The 25,313-nt window shown below is 44.7% G+C and overlaps 1 protein-coding gene across 1 annotated transcript in view; it reads right to left on the bottom strand.

Annotated features, from left to right (window-relative positions):
• The window catches only part of PRDM6 (PR/SET domain 6), a 103,533-nt gene that overhangs the window by 25,677 nt on the left and 52,543 nt on the right, over nucleotides 1-25,313 (bottom strand). The window contains exons 4-5 of the mRNA XM_032844358.1: nucleotides 5,730-5,857; nucleotides 1,836-1,960 (exon numbers count right to left, since the gene is read on the bottom strand). Of these exons, the coding sequence (XP_032700249.1) occupies nucleotides 1,836-1,960; nucleotides 5,730-5,857 (253 nt within the window). The remainder of the gene's footprint in view (nucleotides 1-1,835; nucleotides 1,961-5,729; nucleotides 5,858-25,313) is intronic.

Below are 25,313 nucleotides of genomic sequence, written 5' to 3'. Positions count from 1 at the left end.
ACTTCTTTAGTCATGTATTAATCTGTCTCCCTCCACTAGAATGTAAGCTGCATGAGGGCAGGAATTCTTGGCTGCTATATCTGTAGGACCTATAAAGACACACAGGCCCACTGCAGGTGTCCGATAAACACCTAAGCACTGAACAAACACATCCTTGGGCAATGTCCATCTGAGCTCGAGGCTTTGACAGGCTTAATCTCAGACACTTCTGGACATGCACACCACAATAAGTAAGACTTATTACACAACTCATAAGACTATAATAATACAGTCTTCAGATCTGTAGTGAGTTTTGTTAGAGGAAACAGAAGACCTTACAGGATTTTGGACATGCCTACAGATCAATTCCATACTCCAGAAGGTGGGGGTACATCAAGGTTCAGGAGATAGGCCCATGTCAGCAGGTCAGGGGGCCGGATACTAGGGTCTTTCCATACACGGACTGTGATCTAGTGTGAGGACAGCAAGGGCCTGGAGACGTGGGGAGATGGCATGTACTGGGCACGTGTGCATAGCTGCATTTAACACCCACCACACACGCATGTCCAACACTGAGATCTGCCTCCATGGAAACAGGCACTCCCTCAGAGCATGACTGCAGAAAAGAACTTTCTGGTAGAAACTTGGGAAGCAAGAGGAAGGTACTGAATGTCCAAAGATTCCTTTCTTTGATCTGAGATTGGTTTGGGGTTAGGGTAAAGGAGAAAGGGAAGGCTGACAGGAACACGCTTTTTGAGGGTTCTGTTTTTTCACAAAGAACATAAGGACAATGTGGGAAAGAAATGTCTCTAATTGTCGCATTTTCCTCAGGAATAACATGAACACTTTTTTCGTTTTTAGATTGCGTGCGTGTGTGTGTCTGTGTGTCTGTGAGGGAGAAAGTCAGTGGAAAAGGAAAAATAACACTTCTTTTTCAAAATGAAGTTTGTTCAAGAGAGCTGTTCTCTCTCCATCTTTATCTGTTACATAATCCCAAATTATTAGCTTATCACAATTATCCCTTGGCAGTTTGGGGCCAAGGGGGAAAAAATGATATCACCGAAACCAGTGTTTCTCACTGGAAACCCCTCAGAATGACCTCATTCTCTTCCAAATCCTGGAAATCACCTTCAAATATTTTCCCCAAAATTGATAAAACATAAATACAAATTTGAGTAGAAATGGCTTCAAGTTTTGAATTTGCCTGGATGGTAGAAATTATTATTATTTTTTTTAGAGATAACGATGGCCATGGTCATAAAGATAGAAGAACGTTATGTGGTTTGTTTTAGCCTAAGACATTTAGGGAGACAAATTCCTCAGGGATAGGTCTACAATTTTTGCTACCGTTTCTCACTCCAAGGACTACTTAGGAGGAGGCACACCCCATTAACCAGAGGGCTTTTTCTCCTCATTACATAGCACTGTTTTCTCATTATTTTATTTTTGCCTATAGCGTGCTTCTGGCCGGACGGTGCATCGTTTGAGAGCAGGAGATGTACCTCGTGCTGCTCTGGTCACCCCACTAGGAGGCAAGCAGGGAACCAGACACATAGTAGGTACTCAATAAACACCAGCGGCCTTCACCTTGCTGCCAGAGATCATTTAAAACTCTGACAACGGTTGTGGAATCGTCAACAGGTGAAGCAAGGACGGGCCTGTGGGAAGTCGAGACGCCCTGTGAGAAAGCAGAGGACAACAGAGGGAAAGGGAAATCGAGGAAACAGACTCGTGCACATTTGCAACACGCATCAAAGCGAACCATATGACAGGAGTCTCAAGCAACGCTCTTAAGACATTAGCTTTCAAAAAGAGGTATTGTGAGAGGTGAATTCAGAGCTAAAATAAATTCTTACAGTTTTCATCCTGCGCAATGCATTGTAAGGGGATCCCAAAGAAAGACGTATAGCTGTCATTGTACCACACCAGAAGCTCGGTGCCCCTGGGGATATCTATACAGGCTCGGTAGAATATATTCGACCTAGTCAAAACAAAAGAAAACCCAGCTTAGTCAGAGGTACATTGTTATCGGCCCCGAAAAAGTTCTGCCCAGCTCCATCTAAACAGTTTGTCTGTAATAAAATCTGCACACCCCACCTTATCATTCCCAGCAAGCAAGCAGAGCCTGCACCCCAAAGCAAAAAACACCTTACAGTTTACTTCCACAATGTCCCTCCACAGAACACTGGGGCTGAAGAGACAGATACAGAGATAACAGAAAGCTAGGGCTCATTAAAAAAAATAATAATAAATCCCAACTCACACTAATGAGAAAATTCCGTTTCTTGGCAAATCACAGACACTGGTGCCTCACCCTCTTATATAAATTAATACTACTGATTTCTGATTTGAAGAAAAAGCATGACACATGTTCCCGCCACTCGGCATTGGGAGTCCCCAAATTTGCGGTAAAATGAAGCAGCTTTGGGATCGAAAAGACTGAGGGAGGTTAAAAAAAAATAAAAATCTTCCCCGTTGCCTGTCTCCTAAAGTTTGATACAAGAGAAAAGAGAACCCCTCTTACGGGGAATGAATGGAAATTCAATAAATACAAGGGGAGCACTTGACTCTGGCTGAAAGATTACCTTCGAAAATGATAGAGTGAATGCACCTAGAAATAAACATTTTTCATAACGGCTTCGTTACTGTAAAGAAAAACTCACAGATTAAAAAGAAAGAAAGAAAGAAAAAATGAGGAGACCGTGACCAGTTTCCTCCCTGAAGAATGGCTACACATACGAGCCTCAAGTTCAAGATAAAAGTGTTTAGGGTTGGTGGGCCTTAAATTTAGCCTATCTGTAAGGAATTGGCTGTAGCACGGCAATTTTTTCCTTGTATAACACTGCAGACATCAGGCGAATCCTTCACCACATTTTTCACGGCAGTGAGATATGCACTTGTCAACATATTTCGTCACCGCAAAGTGGCTCCTGGCAATAGAATCATAAAGATCAATAAAAAAGTGCAGATTCTCAATATTTTACTCGCAGCTGCAAAAATTTCATTTATCTTGTTATTTTCCTTCCTTGCTGCCATTCTGTCTCACGAGGGCACTGCTAGCTAAGCAGAATGTTTTTCCCAACATTCTATGAATATCTGACAAAAACTCCAGCCAGTCGTCCGGACCTCACTACACCCTTCCTCCCTCCCGCAACTCCGAGAGCTGTGCATTTTATTAATTCTTTCCACTGCTACATAAAAAAATCAAAATTGGAGCCGAGCTATAAATCACTGGCATCTCCTAACTTGAGAAAAATTGAGTCGACTTTGTACTTCACCCTTGTAACATTTCATCTCTCCCCAGAGATTGGCTTCCCTTAATATAAACACAGCGCCCGGCAAATGAATGTGCTAAAACCAAACGACACACTTTGCCGCTGAAAGAGCAGAACTGTTTTCAAGCGATGGGTGGTCTTCTGAGGCACTGAGTAGGCCGAGAGGGGGAAAAAAAAAGAAGGAGAAGAAAAAAAAAAAGTGTAAGCGTACACCGTTCCTTACAAGCGGGCAGAGCTTCCAAAGCTCGCAGAAATCTCTGCATGTTGAAGCACTTCAAAGGGATTTTTCCCTTTTCAGATAATATTTCCTTTGCTGACATGTATTTAGTATTGTGGTTGGATGACTCATAAAGATAGCTCCGTGGCGTCCCAACGCAGTCGAAGCAGAACACATGCCAACAAACATTATTGTCAGCCTCAAAATAAAAACAAAACGTTCAGCGAAGGGTCAATCAATCAAGGGCGCTTTGAAGAAAATTCCATTTAGATATTACAAATCATAACAGAATGAATCTAAACCAGCTGACTCTTCGTGAAGAGGACATTCATGTACAATAAAAATGAAGCTGGCTCTTCAGGGTCCAACTTTTCTATTTTCTTACTCTTGGACGTGGTCACTGGTGATGGATGCCAGTTGTTTTTTTTTTTTTAATTGTGTTTTTGTAGTTCGTTTTAGAGCGATCCGAAGTAATCGAAAACAGATCGGCAGAGAGATCTAGACGTTTAAGCGCCGTCCTGGGAGGGGGAGCTGTAAAATCCACTCAAGACTGACAGATAGGTGACTGACTTACTGACTTGCCCACCTTCCTCTTGGGGGCTTCTTGCTTCCCCCGATTCAGTGTTTGCCTCAAGGGCTCCCCGGGTGCTCATGACAGAGCCAGCCCATGATCTCTCCCCGAATGAGTACAAGCACAGCGTTTGCTCATTTTCTAGCTACGAGTTTCATCCAAGCTTCATGACAGAAACGGGGCTGCTCCAGAGCCTGCACAAGGCCGTGTAACCCAACACCGTCATGCACTCTCGCACCAAAACCATTATTTAATGAACTTTAACTGCACGAGAAACCAAGGCAGTGAGTCACACGCTGCCCAAATGGGTTCCTTTTGAACTGGAGACCTTGGGAGAGGCGGCCAGATCCGTGCAGCCTTTAACCTATAAGGGGGAGAAAGCACCCCCCCTTCCCTCTTTTTTTCCCTTTTCCTTTATAAGGGCTTCATGTTTAAAAACTAAAAAAGAGGGGCGCCTGGGTGGCTCAGTGGGCTAAAGCCTCTGCCTTCGGCTCAGATCATGATCCCAGGGTCCTGGGATCAAGCCCCGCATCAGGCTCTCTGCTCAGCGGGGAACCTGCTTCCTCCTCTTTCTCTGACTGCTTCTCTGCCTACTTGTGATCTCTGTCAAATAAATAAATAAAATATTAAAAAAAAAAACTAAAAAAGAAAAAAGAAAGAAAGGAAATAAATAGCCAGAGGCAGGACTCCAAGCTGCCGAGTACAGGGCCTTCTGCTTTGATGTGTCTGTGGTGCCTAATAAAGCTAAACGGTTGCTTCTGATTCTAAAGGGAACACGGCTGTTTATAACTGAGGTCATATATTTATCCGGCACATGTTTTCGAGGGATTTTGAGGAAAGGGCTTTGTTTCCCCCTCTGTGATCTGTTTTCGGGTTCCCGTCTGGACTCCAGCACCAAGTGGGGATGCCAGACCGACAGGTGCACCGAGGGGAGGCGGGAATCCACCTGGCTCCTCCCCCGCCCACGGGATTCTGGGACATGAGGGAGGCAGGCCCCGCCTCCGCTCACCCCGCTTTGGGCTCTGCACGCCCTTCGCAGGATAACCGGGGCTTCTCTAGGCTCTGCAACTGCCTCATCCCCTGAAACATAGTCTGACCAGTCGAAGGGCCAAAGCCAAATGCTCTGGCCCCCTCCGAGGGAGCAGGAGAGGGGATGGCGGCTCAGCCCCTGCCGCGGAGCCCCAGAGTTTGAGAAGAGCAGCCTCGCTGGAACCCTCGGGCAGGGTGGGCGCTCGTGCTCCGTTTCCCATGCCTCTGTGCGAAGGAGAGTTTCCGGAGGCAGCAAGCCTGCAGAGCACCGGCTGCAAGGGGTCTGGGGCTCAATTTCTGTGCAAGCCTATGTCTGCTTAGGGGATGGGGGAAGGGCGATCACCCCACACCGGTGGGCGGGGGGGGGTTGTTTCCAGGCTCACTGAGGCACTGGTGGATGTCTGGGTTGGTGATACGGAAGGAGCCTGACCACGTGCACCCAGGGGAAAGAGGCCTTCCACAAACACCTTTATTCCTCAATTTTCATGACATGACTGTTGCAAGAACTTAGGAAGTCTCCAGAAACCTGGGGAAAGAAATCCCTGCCCGTCCCCGCAGGGTTCTGTGGGGTTCTTCGCAACCAGCAGCAAGCCTGAATTTGTCAATGCAAGCCGAAGGGCCGCAGCTCCGTTAAGGGGTAAATCAAGATATACTTTACCTGTACTGAACTACTGTTAGATTCTGCTCTCCGCAGTGCCTTGCACATCGGATATACCTCATCCAGCTCGACTTACTAGGCTCCCCACCATCAATAAAGTGCTGTAGTGTCCCATCTTGGTCATATATCTAGAGAAGAGGTCAGAAGGTCAAGTAGTTAGAACGGATCATCGGCAATCATTTTCCCTGCTTCCCTCGGTGTCTTTAGGTGTCTGCGGCAGAAACGGAGGGCCTGTAGGTTTGTGGGGGGCTCATCAGAGCCTGTGGAAACAACCGGAATAACGGGGAAAATATTCTTGGGTGATGCAAGTCGACCATGTTTTTCTTATCAAGCCCATCTTCCCTGTATTCAACATATTTCTGGTATCTCAAGGATGTGAGGGACCATGTTTCCCAAAGGATATTTAAACCTATTTGACAGGCTACTCTTAAGTAATGAGCTGCTGGATAAACAAAGCAAGCTGAAGGGAGAGGCCACACGGACATGGCTGGAACATCCACATGGGAGGCCCCCAGGCTCAAACACGGAACTGTTCGACGGTCTTCGGGAGGCAGTGACCGTCGGTTGGACAGGCTCGGTGACAGCCAGCAGAAAGCAGGTGGAGCATTACGGAAATACACAGAACTGGTAAAAACAAAACAAAACAAAAAAACCCACAAAACCAAAAAACAAAAATAAAACAACTCCTCCCACCCCGATTCAGATGAAATAAATGGACTATCACATTGCAGAGGATGTGGGACTTCAGCTGTCAGGTTCTGAAACTATAAGGAGGACTGTCAAAAAGAGAAAGAGAGACCCTCAAAAAGAGCAAGAAAAAAAAATTTAACTGCTCTGTATGGGTTTCAATGTCTTCACTGAGGTTGCTTTAAGGCACCTTATGCGAATTTGCTTTTAAGATCATTTTCAAGGAAATCAAATCTGCTTCAAAGCAGGCAAAGAGCATGGAACAAAAAGTCTCATGCATAACATCAGTCCCGTGCCCCCAGAGTCAGCACTGACCACCAAGGTAACTGGCTTCCACCTCTGGAAACCAGGTCAGCCCTGGGCACCTTGGCAGATATGGTCTCGATGAGTGGGAAATGAGGGGTTTCCATAAATACAGCAACTCCAGAAGGGACTCCCAGTCCTAGGGGCATCCAGGAAGGAAGGGATACAGTTCTCTGAAGGACCACAGTTTGGCTGGTCCTTTTCAAATAAAATCAGCGAGGGGATCCTGGTAACTGCTGGGGTATTCCCCAAAGCATCCTGACAAATCATGTCTCTTACCCTCTCATCAGTCTTTCCAGTCTCTTCCAAACAGACAAGGAGAATACGTCTTACAGACAGACTTGTTACAGGTTACAGTAGACCCTAAAATTATTATTGTCATTCATATTAATTTAGCTTAGTATTTCTGTTCTGGGGGCCAGAGGGCTTAGTGATGACAGTTTCTTTTATTATCTCCAGTCATTTTAAACAGCTGACTTTTTTTTTTTTTGCTTTTCTTCAACTCATTTGTCTCCATTCCCAACCTTTCCACTAACCCCCTTCCCCCAAATAAAAGACATCAATCTAATGAAGGCAATTGTTGGAGAAACTTTAACTGGGTAGTGTGTGAGCGTGATCATAGCTGATAATTAAGGTCTCCTAGGACAAATAAAGAGATTCCTAGATTATATTATATTTAAGATTAATGACCTCTTTAAATTCCTGGTCTGAGGATCATGGCAGAGAACAGAATCATTTCACACGGTGGATATATCTGCTTCCTGAGGAAATGAATGACTGGTTTTGCATTTTGGTTCAATCCCATGGTAGTTATTCTGTTGTGCTTACTGTTGTTGTGTCCTTTTTAGGAAGCTAAAAGATTCAAAGCCTCAACCCCGAGTTTGCTATTGACAGCCCATGCGACATTGAACAAAAGCCATCAGTTCCTCAGACACCAATGTTTATCTAAAATGGAGCCAAAAATGTTGATGGCCCAGCCCTCTGCCCTATCCTTCCCTGATGAACAAACTTTCCTTGAGAGCTGCTGGTGAAAATAATTAAAAAGCATTCTGAGAAGTATAATTCTCCTTTGTGCTTCCAGTTAATGTCATCAACAGCACGTAAAACTCTAACATTTGGGGCGCCTGGGTGCCTCAGTTGGTTAAGCATCTGCCTTCGGCCCAGGTCATGATCCCAGGGTCCTGGGATCGAGCCCCGCTTCAGGATCCCTGCTCGGATCGGGAAGCCTGCTTCCCCCTCTCCCTGCTCTTATGTGGGTGCTCACTCTCTCTTGCTCTCTTTCCCTCCCTCTTAAATAAATAAATATTTTTTAAAAACTAACAACATCCCTAACCTTTACCTATAGTGGCTGCTACCATGAATGATGGCTCATCTGAACAAATGACACTAGCCAGTTGGCCTGAATGAATATAAAATGAATATAAAGGGGTTTCTTCCTATACTCCCCCAACTGTGTAACTACAGGAATCCAACCATTTTTGCCTACCTCCTACCTGCCGGAGGGAAAGTAGATGGCTATTTGTCAGGGTTTTCCAAGCATCACACAGCACAGCACAGGGCATGAGGCTTCACTGACTTTACACCATTTCACACAGAACCGGGACAAAAATCTCAGGTGCTCGGTTAGATCCCATAGCTGTGTACCCAATCGGAGTTGAGGCAACTCATTCAACCTCGATGTGGTTTTCTCCCCTGGCCCCCAGCACCTGGCCATCACCAAATCCAGGTGAATCTGCCTCCTAAATATTTTCCGAGTGTATCCCTCTTGCACCCTCCAAGTCTCTACACTGCAGCCAGACAGATCTTTCAAAACACAAATCTGATCACATCCATCTCACCTAAGCTCCCCTGCCAAAATAAAAGCTTCATAAACGTCATAAAATATCAAGTCCCAACAACGTATATTCATAGCATGTGGCATTTCCTCAACAGGGCTCATCGTGCCAACAAGACCAGCACCTCCTATCAACGTTATTTAGAGAGACCAAAAATGTATGTCTGCCTACTTGACTGACTCAGGACAATCCTGGACCCTTTCTGGTCCGTGCTGTTAAGAGTTAACATTTAAACTCAGTGTTTTTTTGGGGAGAAACAATGGGCCAGAAGGTACTGGTGATATTTCTTGTTTATTTCTCCAGTAGAAGAAGAATTAAAGTGGGAAAACCAGGATACCAAAATGTAAGCCTAAACAGGAACTAAGGATGATCTCCTCAGAAAAGCTCTAGGGACTCATTTGGGCCTTATCATTACTCTCCATCATCAGTTCAACTTTGTTTCCATTTATGAGTTCACTGTGTTTAAAAAGGGGGAATGTGGGGGTGCCTGGGTGGCTCAGTCAGTTAGGTGTCCGACTCTTGATTTCAGCTCAGGTCATGGTCTCAGGGTTGTGAGAGCGAGTGTTACATCAGGCTCCGTGCTGACCATAGAGCCTGCTTAAGAGTCTCTCTCTTCCTCTCCCTTGACTCCTCCCCACCATGAAATTCCTCAAGTAACTGAACCATACAAGGACACGGTACCTCTATCCATCTATTCTACCGGACGTAGGCTGACTTTCTTCCTCCAAGACGGAAGGAACTTCAAGTGAAGAAATGCTTCAGCAAGTTGCAGGCTAGAGCAACAATTTCAAGTTCAGGAAGGTGTTTTTGGAGGTTGTGTTAACATCTACATCTGTGTGACACTAAAATGAAATTTTAAATTAGATACCTAGTAGGTCTTAAAACACTGAAGGAATTTAAGGAGATGAATTAATGCTGACACCAACATTCATTTTCCTTTCATTTCCTTTCAAAAGATTTAAAATAAGCAGAAAAATACCAAAATCCATGCACAAAGTGATGAGACAGTCCTCTCAGGATCTACAAAAATGTCAAAAAGGTCAGAAATTCGATTCATTTAAGCAGTGACAATGAGGGCAAGAGAGTGAAATTTATATGAAGAGAAAGATTCATTCTGGAAGAACACTCAAATAAAGCACAGTTTTGCTTTAGACTTTGTGCTCTGTTCTGAATGAACATGAAACAACCAAAGTTTTAGTATTTGCTCCATTCTTTCTAGAGCAGCCAAAAAAATGACCTGGTGAAAGTGTGGGAAATTCATGTAACAAAGGTAAAATTTTGCAGTAAAATACTCTTAAAACTATAGTAAGTATATCTGGCATATTGGTTTTAGAAAGGTAGCTCCAAAAAAAGAAAAAGGAAAAAGGAAGAAGGAAAGCAAGCAAGCAAGCTAGCTCCAGCTTTGCTGAAAAGGAGTGTAAGAAAGCACACTCTTGTTGCAAAACGCTTTAGCAACATGAAAATACAGCCAATGATGCATAAATCCTAGGACTCAGCAATATCACTTCTAGGAAACTTTTCCACTGAAACCCCCATATGTGTGCCCAAGGAGACAAGTCCAAGGGCATTCATGTAGCACTGTTTGCAATAGTAAATAATGAGAAATACTGAACTATCCATCATCATAAGAAAAATAAATTTTGCTTTAATTATCCAATGCAACAGTATAAGACACTTAAAGAAAGTGAACGAGATCTGTTTGTATTCAGGTCGGGTTGATAGGATAAACATCAAGAACAGAGAGCAGCCTATTAAGAAGAACAGGGTGCAGACTGATACATATGATACCATTTGTTAACATTTCAAAGTATAAAAAATAACAATAGCATATTTTATGCTAGCATATTGCAATATACATGTAAATAATTACATATAGAGTAAAATTCTGAAAAGACACTGGAAAGGTTCCTGATAACTTTATCAGAGCACTGGCCTTGGGAAAAAAAGGAATGGAAACAAAATAAAGGGAATTTATCTGAAGTTTTATCTGAAAAGCTTCATTTTTCTTTAAAAAAAATCTGAAGCAAATATGGCAAAATCTTAACACTTACTTTTTTGCTGACCTGTATACTGACATTTACACATTATACTTTGTGCTTTTTGGATTATTTTTCCAAAAAATCAAAGAGAAAAATATATGAAAACCTAGGCATTTATTTCTTTGTAGTTTGGTTTTTGCATGTGTTGTTAAAAGAGAGAAGCAGGCTATCTTACCCAAGGTTAAAAATGTTATCTGAGTTATCCTCCTAGGAAAATATTTGTAATACGTATCACTACATTATCAGGCACTGATTTCTTTGGTGGTGATGTTGTTGCTGTTTTAAAAACCATTGTTTTCGGTCTGCACTTTCTCTTTTTCTCTTTTATCAATGGAACTGGAGAGATAAGGGGGAAAGCTAATTCTTACCTTTTTAAGGGGATTTTTGCAGTTTTCAATCCAATAATATCTACTGGGACGCCACACATGTGGTTCAAATAATGATCACACATTCTCGATTGTGAACCGTACATGGCATTAGCTGAAAACTACCATGGGAAAGCCGTGCATTTATCACAATCCTGGATATCAGGGAGCATCACTCTCTCCTATGATCTTACCTTCCTACAACATGAATCGACTTTAAATGAGAACAGGAGAAGTAAAGAATACACCCGTGTTGTGTTATAAACACTAATCCCGAGTGGCTGGTCTGTGACTTTGTCATTTATAAGCGCTGCCGACTTACATTAGTGATAATAATCATAGGAACTATGTAAGCCAACAACTAAGTGGGGCTCATTTCCACATATAGCAAGAAAACTACCTTCTGAATGATAGTAACTAGCATACACTGGCAGCTCTGAGCACTCTCTTTCTCCGAAGCTAGATCTGTAAAGTGGGGGCTCTCAGGCTGAACTAAAAAAAAAAAAAAAAGGTGAGTTCCCAATCCCTGGCAATAATACAGTAGAGCAGAGAAAAGAAGGTCACCCCCTTTAGATCAGTCATGTGCTTTTCCAGTTATCCACAGTCTCTACCCCTCCCTATTGTCTTCCAGGCTCCCTATTTCCCTAATTTACTTACCTGCTCAGCCTCATTAAGCATTTAAGTTTGCAATCCCAGCCATAAAGGAATTATTGCTACCACTAAAACAGTCTGTGATAGCTGGGGGCCCTTTCAAGGAAAACCATTTGAACTGCTAATGTGGAAACAACTGCAAACATTCACTCCTTCTGGGCTGCCCAGAAGCCACCATCTGGTTGAGATCCAGGCTTTCTGTGCTGCAGTTTTCCAAGGAGTCAGAGAGCAGAGTTCATTTCTTTCTTTCTTTCTTTTTTTTTTTTTTCTTTTCTTTTCTTTCTTTTTTTTTTTTTTTTTTTTATCAGCAGAGGCTTTCCATGACCTTTTTAAACAAAGGATCCCCTTTAATGCAAAGAAGTTGTCAAATTCCACATAAAAATGGAGAAAAAGAAAATCCCCCAGAAAGTACCTACCAGTCGCCTCACCTCACCCTTCCTTTTGGAGGCAGCTGCTGGGATATCACCAAGGGCCCGCAGCGAACTGGGGGACCCTGTTTGAAAAACCACAGGCCTCTGGGAAGATTTCAGTCGCCCATTCTTCTGCTGGAATGCTGGGTCCCTTGGCTACATGCAGAGCCCAGGAAAATCAGATTTAGAAGGAACCTTAAAGGTCTTCTGTCCCAACTGGATCAGTTTGTCCACAAGGAAATGAGGGCTCCAAAGTCGGGGAGTTAGACAAAGCGAGACTACGAGTCAGCGGCAAACTGAGGTCTCATTTCCAGGCCACCATCCACCCACCATCCCTCTGCCTTCCCACTGGGAGTGTGCTGAGGCCTCCCTCACCTCCTCTACTCCTGCCAGGACCCTGAAGAGAGCCAATGACTCCACACAAAAGGAACTTGACTTAGAGCCTGGACACTTCCTTCCACAATCTCGGTCCTTAAATTTCGGCATGGAAAGAAAAAAAAAATCCAATGGTTTTATATGAAAAGGATTCACTGATTTGCAGTGAGTAAGGAAACATTGCTGGCCCCCTCTCCTTCATTTCCACACCTTGGCCTGTCCCTATACTGAGGCCGCAGACGCCAGTATTCGGTTGCACGGTGAACTGCCAGCCGCCTAATGTGAGGCCGGCTAATGTGAGAGAGGCTATTTAAGGCCCCAACATCTAGCACAGGGCCTGGAACATAGGAGAACCCCAAAACACACAGAAGTGAACTGAAATGAATCCTCACAATAATTAAAACTCCATTCTAAGCACTGTCTAACAAGGCTTTTATTTTTTATTTATGTATTTATTTTTTAATATGAAAGTGTGTTTTTTTTTTAAACTATTTATTTGAGCGAGAGAGAGTGTACCTTCAGGAAAGAAAGAGCATGAACAGGGGAGAGGGGAAGCAGACTCCCCACTGAGCGGTAAGCCTGACTCAGGGCTTGATCCCAGGACCCTGAGATCATGACCTAAGCCAAAAGCAGACACTTAACCTATTGAGCCACCCAGGCACCTCTCCACCTGGGCTTGTAAAAGAAAATATGATACCCTCCTTGAATCTTACTTCTTTCAATTGTATGAAATGCAAAGATGAATGTCACATGATGATTAAAATGTAATAAACAATTCCCACAGAAAAGGGCCAAGAAATGGTCTTTGGGAGTTTTCTGGTTTAGACATGAAAACCCAGCACTGTTTTAAGTCCTTCTGCCGCAGCTCAAGGAGCCAAGAGGTAGGGAACACCAGATACCAAGATGGCATCTCCTATGTCCTCTACCTCTTCTCCACAGACCCCCCTGTGGTGCCCATCTTTCTGGAACACTCAGAAAGGCAGGGTCTCGATAATCAAGTGTATTAGGAATTTGAGAACCTCAGTTGAAAAAACACCCTGTTTGCCAAGATGGATAAAGAATCGTGTTTCACTGTGGGATTCCTCAGGGTCAGGAGGGAGAGGGTGCAAATATTTTGTGGCCCGTGGATAGCTACAAAGCTATTGCCACAGAAGATTAATTCTTGAGTGTTTTGACTGGGTACACTTAAAAACCAGAACACCCTCTGTTGCTAAATAAAAGCTTTTACTTTTAACAGTATGGTTGTTCAGGCAACTTTCTTAAGCAGTATCAGCAAGAAAACACCACAGAAGTCCCTCAAGTCAGGAGTGCCCAGAAAGGGCATGTGGGTGTCAGCTCCAAAGTGTGGTTCCACCTTCGGTGGCCATGAGGCTCTGGACAGTCACTGAACTCTGGAAGAAGTTGAGATCTTCCTTGAAAAAGGGATGCTAACGGAAGTCCCTACATCGAAGGGCTAATAGAAAGATCAAATGGGCTGGTATATGTGAAATTCTGAAAATAGAGCTGGGCACACAGTAAAAGCCCAAAGAACTTTAGTTACCCTGAGGCGGTCACAATAATTAGATTGGAAACATCTGCCTAAACATAACCAACCAACCTGCTAGGGAACACTCACCACCAGGTTCTAGGTGTACTCTGAGCAAACCCATTACTGCTAGGGTTACCAGACCACGGGCTCACAGAGAGCAGGATAACACTGTAACCACTTTGTAAATTTACCCACAGGCACCCTACATAAGCCTTGGTACAGACCAGGAAATCAACTTCTGTTCAAAGAGAGAAAGAGAGAGAGAAGAAAAGGATTTGAAGTGACACAAGTGAGATGTACGAGTAAAACAGTCATTCTAGTTGGTGTTTTTATCCTCACAGACAAGCCTATTACAGGAGAAAACTAAATATTTTAAAATGCTGCATGGATGTGAACACCGTAGAGAAAACAGCAGGGAAGTACCTCTTCGATCCTACATTTCTGACTTTGGAAACTTCAGTTTCATGCAGTGTGATAAGAATGTCATCCCAGGGGTATCTAGGTGGCTCGGCTGGTTAAACATCTGACTTTGGCTCAGGTCATGATCTCAGGGTCCTGGGATCCAGCCCCACATCGGGCTCCCTGCTCAGCAGGAACTTTGCCTCTCCCTCTCCCTCTCCCACTGGCACTCCCCCCTGCTCCTGTGCAAGCAGGCACTCTCTCTATCTCTCAAACTAATAAATCTTTTTTAAAAATGTCATCCAAAAGACACAGGCACCCACCGTACCTTTAAGAACATACCTGGGGCATATTTTTAACAAACATTTTATCACATGTGTTTTAAATTAACTGTGGCTTCAGGATCCCCAAAGCCCCTCAACAAACATAACTACCACAGAGCACTGCTTGATCTCTGAAGTCAGTGGCATTATTTGGCCAGAGGAGAGCTTGACTTAGGGGGCCTCCATGAACACTGAACATGTCCAAGGTAGGCGAGCTGTTGGAGCACTCAGACGAACTGACCAAGGGAGGAGGGGACATCTGCACATGGCAGCCTGGAGTGTCCCATCGCCTAGGAGCACCATCAGTCAGGGAACACCTGGCTTCCCAGTCCAGAGAGGGAGACAGCAAGAACCACACCACGATGGCGGGCTCCTAACGTCCTCACTCGTGAACTTCCACATCAAGCGAAATGAGGCCACAGTTTACAGCATATCTGCACAAGCCCATTGGAGCTTGTAAGGTAGGCTAGAATGCTACTCTGCTGTACAGATAAAAACCTTGGGCTAACAAGGGTTAAATGACTTGCCCGCAGTCATATGTGAGTTTGACAAGGACAACCCCCACTCCGTCACAGGCCACCTCGTTATTGCTTTTTTCATCATATCCCATTTGTCCTACCAGGGAGACACGTAGAGCTTTTTCTTTAAAAGCATCTGAAATTCTCCAAGCGAGAGTCATAAAAATGCTCATAATGATTAATAACGTCATGCATGACACAAACTCCTATTTTCAGAGCACACGCCCATTGAGTGAGAATTACTTAATCTGTTAGTAACATTGACCCAAAGCAAGCATGCTGCTGAAGAAAGGTACAACCCTCCAACTTGGGGAAAAATCACTCTGCTTCCCCTGGCAATGACAACCCAGAACGTCAAAAACCTGGGGAGACATTAAGTCTGCGGAGGAAGAAGCATATGTTACAAGGAACGCTTCTTCATTAAACGACCTACTAGCTGAGTGTGCCCATATTTACTTGTGTTCAGTTTTTCAACTTTTATCTCAGATAGAGAACCACAGGCTGTCTTATTTCAATAATTTCTCCTTCCTCGCGCCACCAGAATTAACTGACTTTGTTGTTATTTCTAACAGGAAAACTCTTCCCTCTCCCTTTGGGTTGGCATATTTTGGAATGTCTGGAATGCCGAGATTTCCAAGATGAGGCTTCAAAGGTCAAGCCATAAATGCCCCATAAAATAAATGAGTAATGGTTATATAGTCCATCGTTGTATTTTCAGTAATGCTGATATAAAGCTATATACTGTACTCTGTCAATTCACATTTATCAAGTTCCAGAAATATTAGAAAATCATTAGAGGTTTATGTTGAGCTTGCAGATAATACTAACATATAAGTCAAGACTGAAATATGGTAATCAGAAAAACAGTTGAAAAGTGTCAATAAACTGTAAAACACCCGAGGTGGGGTCTGGGAAGCCTGGCTCAGGGTGCCGGCCATGTGGAGAAACAGAAACGGATATTTTGGTCCCACCGGGGGTCAGCTGCTGCTAAGTGTCAGGCTAGCGGAGGACAATGGGGGACTGGGAGGATTCCGGCCCAGAATCCCCAGCCCCCAAGAACTCCCGGGAGCCAGTAGATGCACCACGTTTGGTGCATCCTACTTATCTCCGAGGACGACGGCGGCCGTCGATAGGAAACCTGTCATCCATCAATCTGGAATCTTCTTCAGACATCCTCTGTCTGTTGATCAGAGGAAGACTTCAGGGTGGGGGTGGGGGTGGTGGGGGGCAGGAATCGGGCTTCCATTATCAGGACTTTGTCTGTGATCTGAACAAGCCACTGAACCTTTAACTTTTCACTTGGCAGAAGCAGAAACGCTGGAAAAGTCCTGACAGTTCATTCATTTTGCTCCGTCCTGGAGCCAGCTGATGTCTCACTGGTGAGACCCGCCCTCTTTGATGTTGTACTCTTTTGAGAGTGCCCTGCTGGGAAAAAAATTTTATCCGTCCAAATTAAAGAGAAATATTTCTGCATCCAGCTGTTAGCCGTGACATGTCTGCCATTTTTCAGGGCACTGGCCGGGCGCCATCCCCGGGCTCCGCTGCAATCCTATCTTTTCCCCTCTCCTCCGTCACAGCAATAATATCCAGAGTGCACAGCCGTCTCCAGTGCCCGGACGACACCCACACGAAACAGGAAAACACTGCTAATCCTCCAGGGCTCAGAAGAGCCCTGGAAATATTTGCAGACGTCGATTTCTGTTCTTCCTTTTTCTTTTTTTTTTTTTTTTTCTCTAAAGCATCAGCACGAATGTCTTCCATAAACTGTAAACCTACCCATTTAAAAAAGGCTTCAGCTCGATTTTTTTAAAAATCCACTTTGAATCAAGGCCACCGACAAGAAGTCCTGACCTCCACGAAACAGATCTACCCATGAAGAGACTTCGGGTTCCGGGAAAACCTGTTTCATCGGGACAGAGCCCACATTTTCAAATGGGTATTCGTTCAGCGGAGAGGGCTCTGTGCAAATGCAGAAAAACTCCCATGAAAGCTTGAATAAACATTTAGATGGAAGTAATCAAGAAGACCTGTATCTTCTCAGAGTTATTAAGTGCCAGTGGGGGTTACAAAGGCAGCTGCCACAGACTGTACGTACTATAAACAAAGGGCTACACACATCACGACCACGTTTTTCTCCGTATACTGAAACGAATGACTAAAACACCACGGTTTCCAGCTTCCCTCCCTTTTCCTGCCCTTCTGTCTCCTTTGCACTTCTGCGGAGGCGGAAAGGGATCCGCAGAACTGGACCCCGTTCTGCCCAGCATCAGAGAATCCTGCCGAGGGACTGATTGATCTCAGACCCTGGCTGGCAAACAGGTTCAGCTACTCACCATCCTTTCCCACATCACGGAAAGGGGGGTTTCAAAAAAAGTATACACAGCCACCACCCATCATGTGTGTTATGCAAAAAAGTCTCAGTTTAAAAAATAATAATAATAAATTACAGGGAAATATGAATTAACATGCTCCCCGACGTGGAAAAACAGAGCCTTCGTTTTCCCACCAAACAGGAAAGAGGACCGTTATACTGTTAAAATAATCCCCGAGATAATACCAGGGTCGACTGAAGAATCTGCTCACAATCTTTTTTTTTTTTTTTAAGATTTTAATTTATTTATTTGACAGACAGAGATCACAAGCAGGCAGAGAGAAAGAGGGGGAAGCAGGCTCCCCGCTGAGCAGAGAGCCCGATTCAGGGCTCCATCCTAGGACCCTGGCATCATGACCTGAGCCAAAGGCAGAGGCTTTAACCTACTGAGCCAGCCAGGCGCCCCTGCACACAATCTTATAATAGTATACTGAAGAGTTCAACACTTAGAACCATAAAATAACACATTAAAGTTATTACACTGTGGTATACACGTGAATTCTCCATATGGTTCATGCACTATATCTTACAGAGGACCACTTAACCCTTACTGTACTAGAAATTTCTGGTTTATAAATTCTAGTGGGTCTGACACCACATAGGCCTTGCTGAAAACAATTACTAATTTTACAGCTCAGCAGGGTAGCTACTGAAGAATACGATTTCCAAGAAGCAGCTTGGACCCGAGCCTAGGTGCCAACAGCAACGTTAGGATTCATATTAAATACTTACAAGGTACTAAGGAGGGAATGCTTGTAAAGGTAATGTCCCTGATTGAGCGCCTACTTCCATGTATGTGTAGTCAAACACACACCGTGCCCTAGAGCTCACCTGCTTTTTTTAGTAAGAACTTTCTGAAGACACTGAACATTTGTCCCAATGAAGTAATGGGTTTCCTACCGTCTACGGCTTTATTTCTTCGCTGAAATGTGTCACTCCTTAAATTATTATGTTTTCCCAAGTCTACGACATTCTTTTCCTAACCACACCAATAAAGTGTGATTGTCAGGCACACTTTATTAAGGGGAAAATGACCATCTGTCCAGAGGGGGGGAAAAAAAACACCATATTTTCAGATCTTAGATAATTTAGGAGACATTCCTTACGTCAAGTCGAGACAGTGCTGAGCAAGCACTCAATCTGTACCATTTTGCCCTGGATTACGGGACCACGGCAGAGACAAAGTGAACCCTCCAATTCAGGCCACTTGAGAGTGTAAAGTGTGGGATGGAAAGACCACAACTGGCCTAATCCAAGCATGGCTGGGATGCTTAGACAGCTATCTTCCAAAGACAACTACTCAAAGGGGAAAAAAAAAAAAACTTACGAAATCCAAATCTGTCCTGCAGCAAGAGACATGAGAAAGGGATGGATTTTGGCCTCTTAGAAACATTTTTCTTTTTCTTTCTTTTTTTTTTTTTTTTAGATTTTATTTATTTACTTGAAAGGGAGAGAGCAAGAGGGAGGGGGCAGAGGCAGAGGGAGAAGCAGACTCCCCGTTGAGCGGAGAGCCTGATGTGGGACTCAATCCCAGGACCCTGGGATCGTGACCTGAGCTGAAGGCAGATGTTTAACCAACTGAGACACCCAGGCGCCCCTCAAGAAACATTCAGTAAGCAGCTGCTATGTGCCAGCCGCTATACATGGTGCAGGGCATTAAAAACTTAAGACCTAGTCCCCACCCTCAAAGATCATATTTATAGTTCAACAAGGGACATACACACAGAAGCAAATCAAGAAAACATTTACTCTGGCACCACAATCTGGATTTTCCCACACAATGTGGGGACATTTTGTGTCCATAATGGCGTTCCTAGATGTAGGAAAGATAATCCATTATTATTTTGCAAAAAAGGACAACAGGACTTAGAGAGTTAAAACAAATTATTTAAAGAAATGCTGGACAGTGAAGGCAGCGTCAAACAAACATTGGATTAAAATCCGCCAGGCTGCAACCTTGAGAAAGACAAAGATAAAGTCTGTCATATTTGTACTATTCCTAGTGGTCAACACAGAGCTTAGCATATGGTAGTGCCTGGTGTTCAAGACATGCCTGGTGTTCAAGACATGCCCATTGGTTGGTCATCTGGCTAGCTGGTTGGTTGGATGGATGCAGATATAGATGGAAGTAGGGATACGTGCGTGGATGGAGGTATGGAGAGAGGTGTTGAGGGAGGAGTAGATGGAAGTGTAAATGGAGGTGTGGATGGAGGTGTGGATGTATATGTGGTTGGAGGTGTAGATAGAGGTGTGGATGGAAGTGTGGATGGAGGTGTGGATGGGCGTGTGGAGATGTGGATGCATGTGGAGATGTGGATGCCTGTGTGGATGCATATGTGGCTGGAGGTGTGGATGGAGGTGTAGATGAAGGTATGGATAGAGGTGTGGATAGAGGTATGGATGGTGGTGTGGAGACGTGGATGCATGTGTGGATGGAGGTGCAGATGGAAGTGTGGATGTATGTGTGGATAGATGGAGGTATGTATGCATTTGTGGATGCATGTGTGGATGGAGGTGTGGAGATGTGGATGCATGTGTGGATGAAGTATGGACAGAAGTGTGGACGGAGGTGTAGATGGAACTGTGGTTGAAGGTGTGGATGCCTGTGTGGATAGAGGTGTGGTTGGAGACGTGGATGCATATGTGGATGGAGATGTGGATGCAGGAGTGGACAGAAGCATGGACGGAGGTGTGAATGGAGGTGTAGATGCAAGTGTAGATGGAGATGTGGATACATGTGTGGATGGAGGTGTGGATGCATATGTGGTTGGAGGTATAGATAGAGGTGTGGATGGAAGTGTGGGTGGAGGTGTGGATGGTACTGTGGATGCATGTGTGGATGGTAGTGTGGACAGAAGTGTGGATGGAGGTATAGATGGAAGTGTGGATGGAGGTGTGGATGGAGGTGTGGATGGAGGTGTGGATGGAGGTGTGGATGGATGTGTGGAGATGTGATGCATGTGTGGATGAAGTATGGACAAAAGTGTGGATGGAGGGGAGCCTGGGTGGCTCAGTGGGTTAAGCTGCTGCCTTCAGCTCAGGTCATGATCTCGGAGTCCTGGGATCGAGCCCCGCATCGGGCTCTCTGCTCAGCGGGGAGCCTGCTTCCTCCTCTCTCTCTGCCTGCCTCTCTGCCTGCTTGCGATCTCTCTGTCAAATAAATAAATAAATAAAATCTTTAAAAAAAAAAAGTGTGGATGGAGATGTAGATGGAAGTGTGGATGGGGGGGTGGGTGCAGGTGTGATGGAAGTATAGATGGAGGTGTGGAGACGTGGATGCATGTGTGGATGGAGGTGTGGATGGAGGTGTGGATAGAGGTGTGGATGCGTATGTGGGTGGAGGTGCAGACAGAGGCGCGGATGGCAGATAAGATGAATGGATAGACAGAAGGCTACAGATGAAACAACAGGACACCTTCTAGGTAGCTAACCATTAAGTGCTGCACCACGTCCAGCCGTTCTTTGGGTCTGTTCTCTGGGAAGACCCACACAGCAAAAGCAGCGCTGCGCCCAACTGTAAGTCTTTTAAAAGATGCAATGTTGCCTGAAAAAGTGCTTTACCCCACTAGCTAAAGTTACTCTTTCCTTTAAAAATACCTAAGAGCTTCTGCAAAGAGGAGGCAGCTACAGAGTCTTCAGCCAACGGCAAGGCCGGAGGCTGGAACACCCAGCTTTCTGCAAGTATTTGTTCCTCCGGCCAAGCCAACCCTGAAACCTGCCCCCTGCTGGCGGCTGTCACTCTCCCCAGTTTTCCCTTCAGGTAACTCTTGTTTCCCCCCATCCTGTTTCAATCCTTCTCTTCCAGGCCCAGCACTCCCCTCTTCAGGCTCCTGGGGGCTGTGAACCTAGGTCAAGGTGTTACTCCGGGAAGAACAGCTGTATCTGAGCTCTATCTCCAAGCGAGCCTTGAAAGTGGGTGCGCCCTGTTAAAGGAATTTCAAGTATCAGAGCAAGGGCTCAAGTCACCCTGGGGAGGAAGGATGACCGTGCCCTACCCCCTTCCTACTGCACTGGGGGTCCGTCGTGGGTCCTCGTGGAGATGCAGGGGGAGGCCGCTGACTGCACGGCCGCAGTTCCAGGACAGGAGTGCAGGTGAGCAGACGGTAAGGGACTCTGGGGACAGGGACCATCCAGCGCCTCCGACACAACAGGCTGCTGGGGATCCTCTCCAGGGGGTGCCAGGCAGGGCCATTAGGCCTCAGGTTCCTAAGGAGCCTCCCACTTAGACCTCTGAAGTCCTTTCCAAATGAGGTTATGCATACGACTGCAGAGACACACCAACGGACTGAGGACCTTCCCTGCACAGTTTCAACCGGGTCCTCTGACAGGACCACACGGCCTGCAGCCAGCCCTAAATTAACATTTTTATAAATCCTGTAATTAACCTATGAATAGCGTAATTCTATGTTTCTGGTATTAAAAGCATTAAGCTGTTAAAGGGAAACATGTAAAGTGTGTGCAACCCTGTTTTGGCAATTTTTTTCAGCTTTCCATACATCAAGGGCCTCCAGAAATGGAAGTGGCCCGGCCTCAACAGAGCCCCAGTGTGGGCTTGCGAGGAAGGCCCCTTTCACACCGTCGGTCCAGAGGGCCGGCCAGCGCGCAGCTGGGGACGGGATGCGGGGTTCTCCCACAGACAGACGGCCCTGTGCTCCTGGATAGGCAGTCAAGTCCACAAGGCATGCTCCCCGGAAATCCAACCCAGAGATCCAGGAAACCTCAGTGTCTGGGCCACAAGGTTCGCAAATCCTCTGGTGAGCAGAGGTATGACTAACGTCAACACCCAAAGAAAGCAACCACCTAATTACCACCTTGTGATGACCTGTACGCTTCCTCACTTTTAGACAAGACTTAGGATTCCCTTCTTCACGGGAAGCATCTGTAGGCCAAAAGGGAAGAATGCCGGGAGACCTCTCACAGCGGGATCCGTGGAGGGGCTTCCGCGGGGCTGGGAAAGCCCAGAGCCGCAAGACCACGGCGTATGTGTGCACGGACCATCTCTGGGAAGAAGGCTCAGAGCTGTCAGGGGATTTTCAAAGGGGAGTGCTTACAGCACACACACATGCACCACACACACCACACGCTGTATAACCACTTATCCACACACACCACACATACAACCATATATCCACACACACACACGTACACACACACCACACACACACGTACAACCACACATCCACACACACCACACACACACCGCACACTAGCCACACATCACACACTTTAAAACCACACACTATACGTACAACCACACATAAACACACACATCCCACACACACACATCCCACACACAATCACACGTACGCACTATATAACCACACACCACGCATACAACCACACATCCACACACGCACACCACACACTGTATAACCACACATCTACACATACCACACACTAACCACACCACACCTACAACCACACATCCGCACACACCACACACAAACCACACATTATATAACCACACACCACACATACAACCACACATCCACACACGCACACCACACACTGTATAACCACACATACAACACACCACACACACCACATATACATACACCACACATACACCACATATACAACCACACATCCACACACACCACACACTATATAACCACCCATCACACATACAACCACACATAATATAATTACACACTACACATACAACCACACATCCTCACATGCACATCACACCACACCACATATACCACATAGACACACCACACATACACCACATACCACATATACAACCACACATCCACACACACCACACACTATATAACCACCCATCACACATACAACCACACATAACTCATGTATACCACACACTAACCACACACCACACATACACCCACACATAATATAATCACACACCACACATATAACACACATCCACACATGCACACAACTATACAAACACCACACACACCACATATTATACAACCACACATACACACACACCATGCACACACCATACAAACACACACATCGCAAACATAGACACACTATACACACCACACACATACCCATCCCCCACAACAAAACTACATGCCAACAAAACCACTGAATGGAGAAACGAGAGAGAATACCAGTAAATGAGCTACAATTCTTAGCATGTGTTATGTACTTTCGAGGAGGTTCTCTTTGGTCTCCAAAGCACCAGATCTAACTCTCATTTCTTTCTTTCCAGATCTACAGACTCTGGGCTTCCTTTGTTCCTTTTATGGCACTTTCATTTTATATTAGACAGCATATGGGGTGGTTTCGCCTAAGTCTTGCACCACATTTTCAGAAGCACTAGAAAAGTAAACTGGAATCGAGTCCTTAGATTGGTTTAGTTCCTAAGACAGATATTTTTAGGGTAGAGATCATGTGAGAGGGCCGGATGACATCAGGCAGCTCACTGTTTCAGCCTTCTGAACGTTAAGCACTGCCTGTTGCTGGATTTAGTGAGTTAATGGTTATTAATACTCCAAAGCATTCCCTTCCAACTTGGATCAAACCCTTTGATGCCACCATTTTTTCCTACTAAAAAGAAAGTATATACTCACACTGAATCAGTCCACCCAGTAGAACCACTTCCTTTGTAAACTGTAAAATTTTTATAAATGAAAGCACTGTTGATCTTCCTTTGACTTATGCCTTTCTATATCCTAGTAGATTCATTAGTAGATGACCCACAGATTAGGAATCCTGGGCTCTACTTCTAACCCGGGGAAGTACTAACTTCACGACCTAGGTAAATCACATAAGCTGACTCTCTCCATGTTCCCCAGTGAGAGCCATGGACATTAAATTAGATAATCTTCAGGGTGTTCCCGCCCAACTTCTACTATCCTGTGAAATGGTAACTATGCAAAAGTGTGTCTTAAATAGAAATACTTGGCAGCTGGAATCCAGAAGGATAAAAGCCATATCATCACCATTTTAAGCATACACAAAAATATTTTGATGCCCAATGTGGGGAGGGGGCAGAATAACATAACCATAAGTCACATGCTTTTTTATCACCTGTGCAAATCTAGTTACAATTTATACTTTCCAAAGTGGTAAAATATAAGCTAGTTAAGAATAAGCTTTGTAACAGTTATATTAAGTTATGTTAAGTTCCAAAGTAATTGGAAGTGAATTCATTTATGCAAACGTGTAATGGAGACACTTAGATTTTAGGGAAAAGGAGACATGGCAAGAGTGGAATCGGCCAGTCTGGGTATGAATCTTGGATTCAGCAATTAGGACCTATGTCATCCTGAGCAAAACATTTATGTCATCTGTGAGATGGGGAAGATGTTCGGGCAACTTCCAAGGCTTTCCATGAGGATGAAATGAGAAAAGCCATATACGTGTCTGAAATGCAGTAAGTGCTCAATAAACCACACTATTTTCATTGCTTTTGACTGGTGGGTTTGGGTTTTCCTTTCCAAAACAAACGTCCACCCACTTCAAGAATTCTGAAAAACTAAGTACAGAAGAAAAGGACAGAATATTCAACCCTCAGGTGTTGTGTGTTACATGGAATTGGGCAAAGCAGGCATCAGGAACCTCAGCTGGGTGACTTTGGACACATTATTTAATTTCTGTTTTCTCAGGTGTAAAAAGAGACTAACCACCCCATAGAGTCTGTGAGAATTAAGAAAAATAAGTTGACAAGGGGCTTAGGACAGTGCTTATTTAATATTTAAGGTAATGGGGTCACTGAGCTACAGAGAAAAAAATCAGCTACAAAGAAAATTACTAAATTACTAGTAATTTTCTTTGTAGCTGATTTTTTTCTCTGTAGCTC

The sequence above is a fragment of the Lontra canadensis genome, unplaced genomic scaffold (assembly GCF_010015895.1).
Source record: "Lontra canadensis isolate GAN:19392208 unplaced genomic scaffold, GSC_riverotter_1.0 scaffold4, whole genome shotgun sequence".
Lineage (NCBI taxonomy): Eukaryota > Metazoa > Chordata > Mammalia > Carnivora > Mustelidae > Lontra > Lontra canadensis.
The sequence above is the reverse complement of the archived record's forward strand: the minus strand, read 5'-3'. Positions and strand labels throughout refer to the sequence as shown.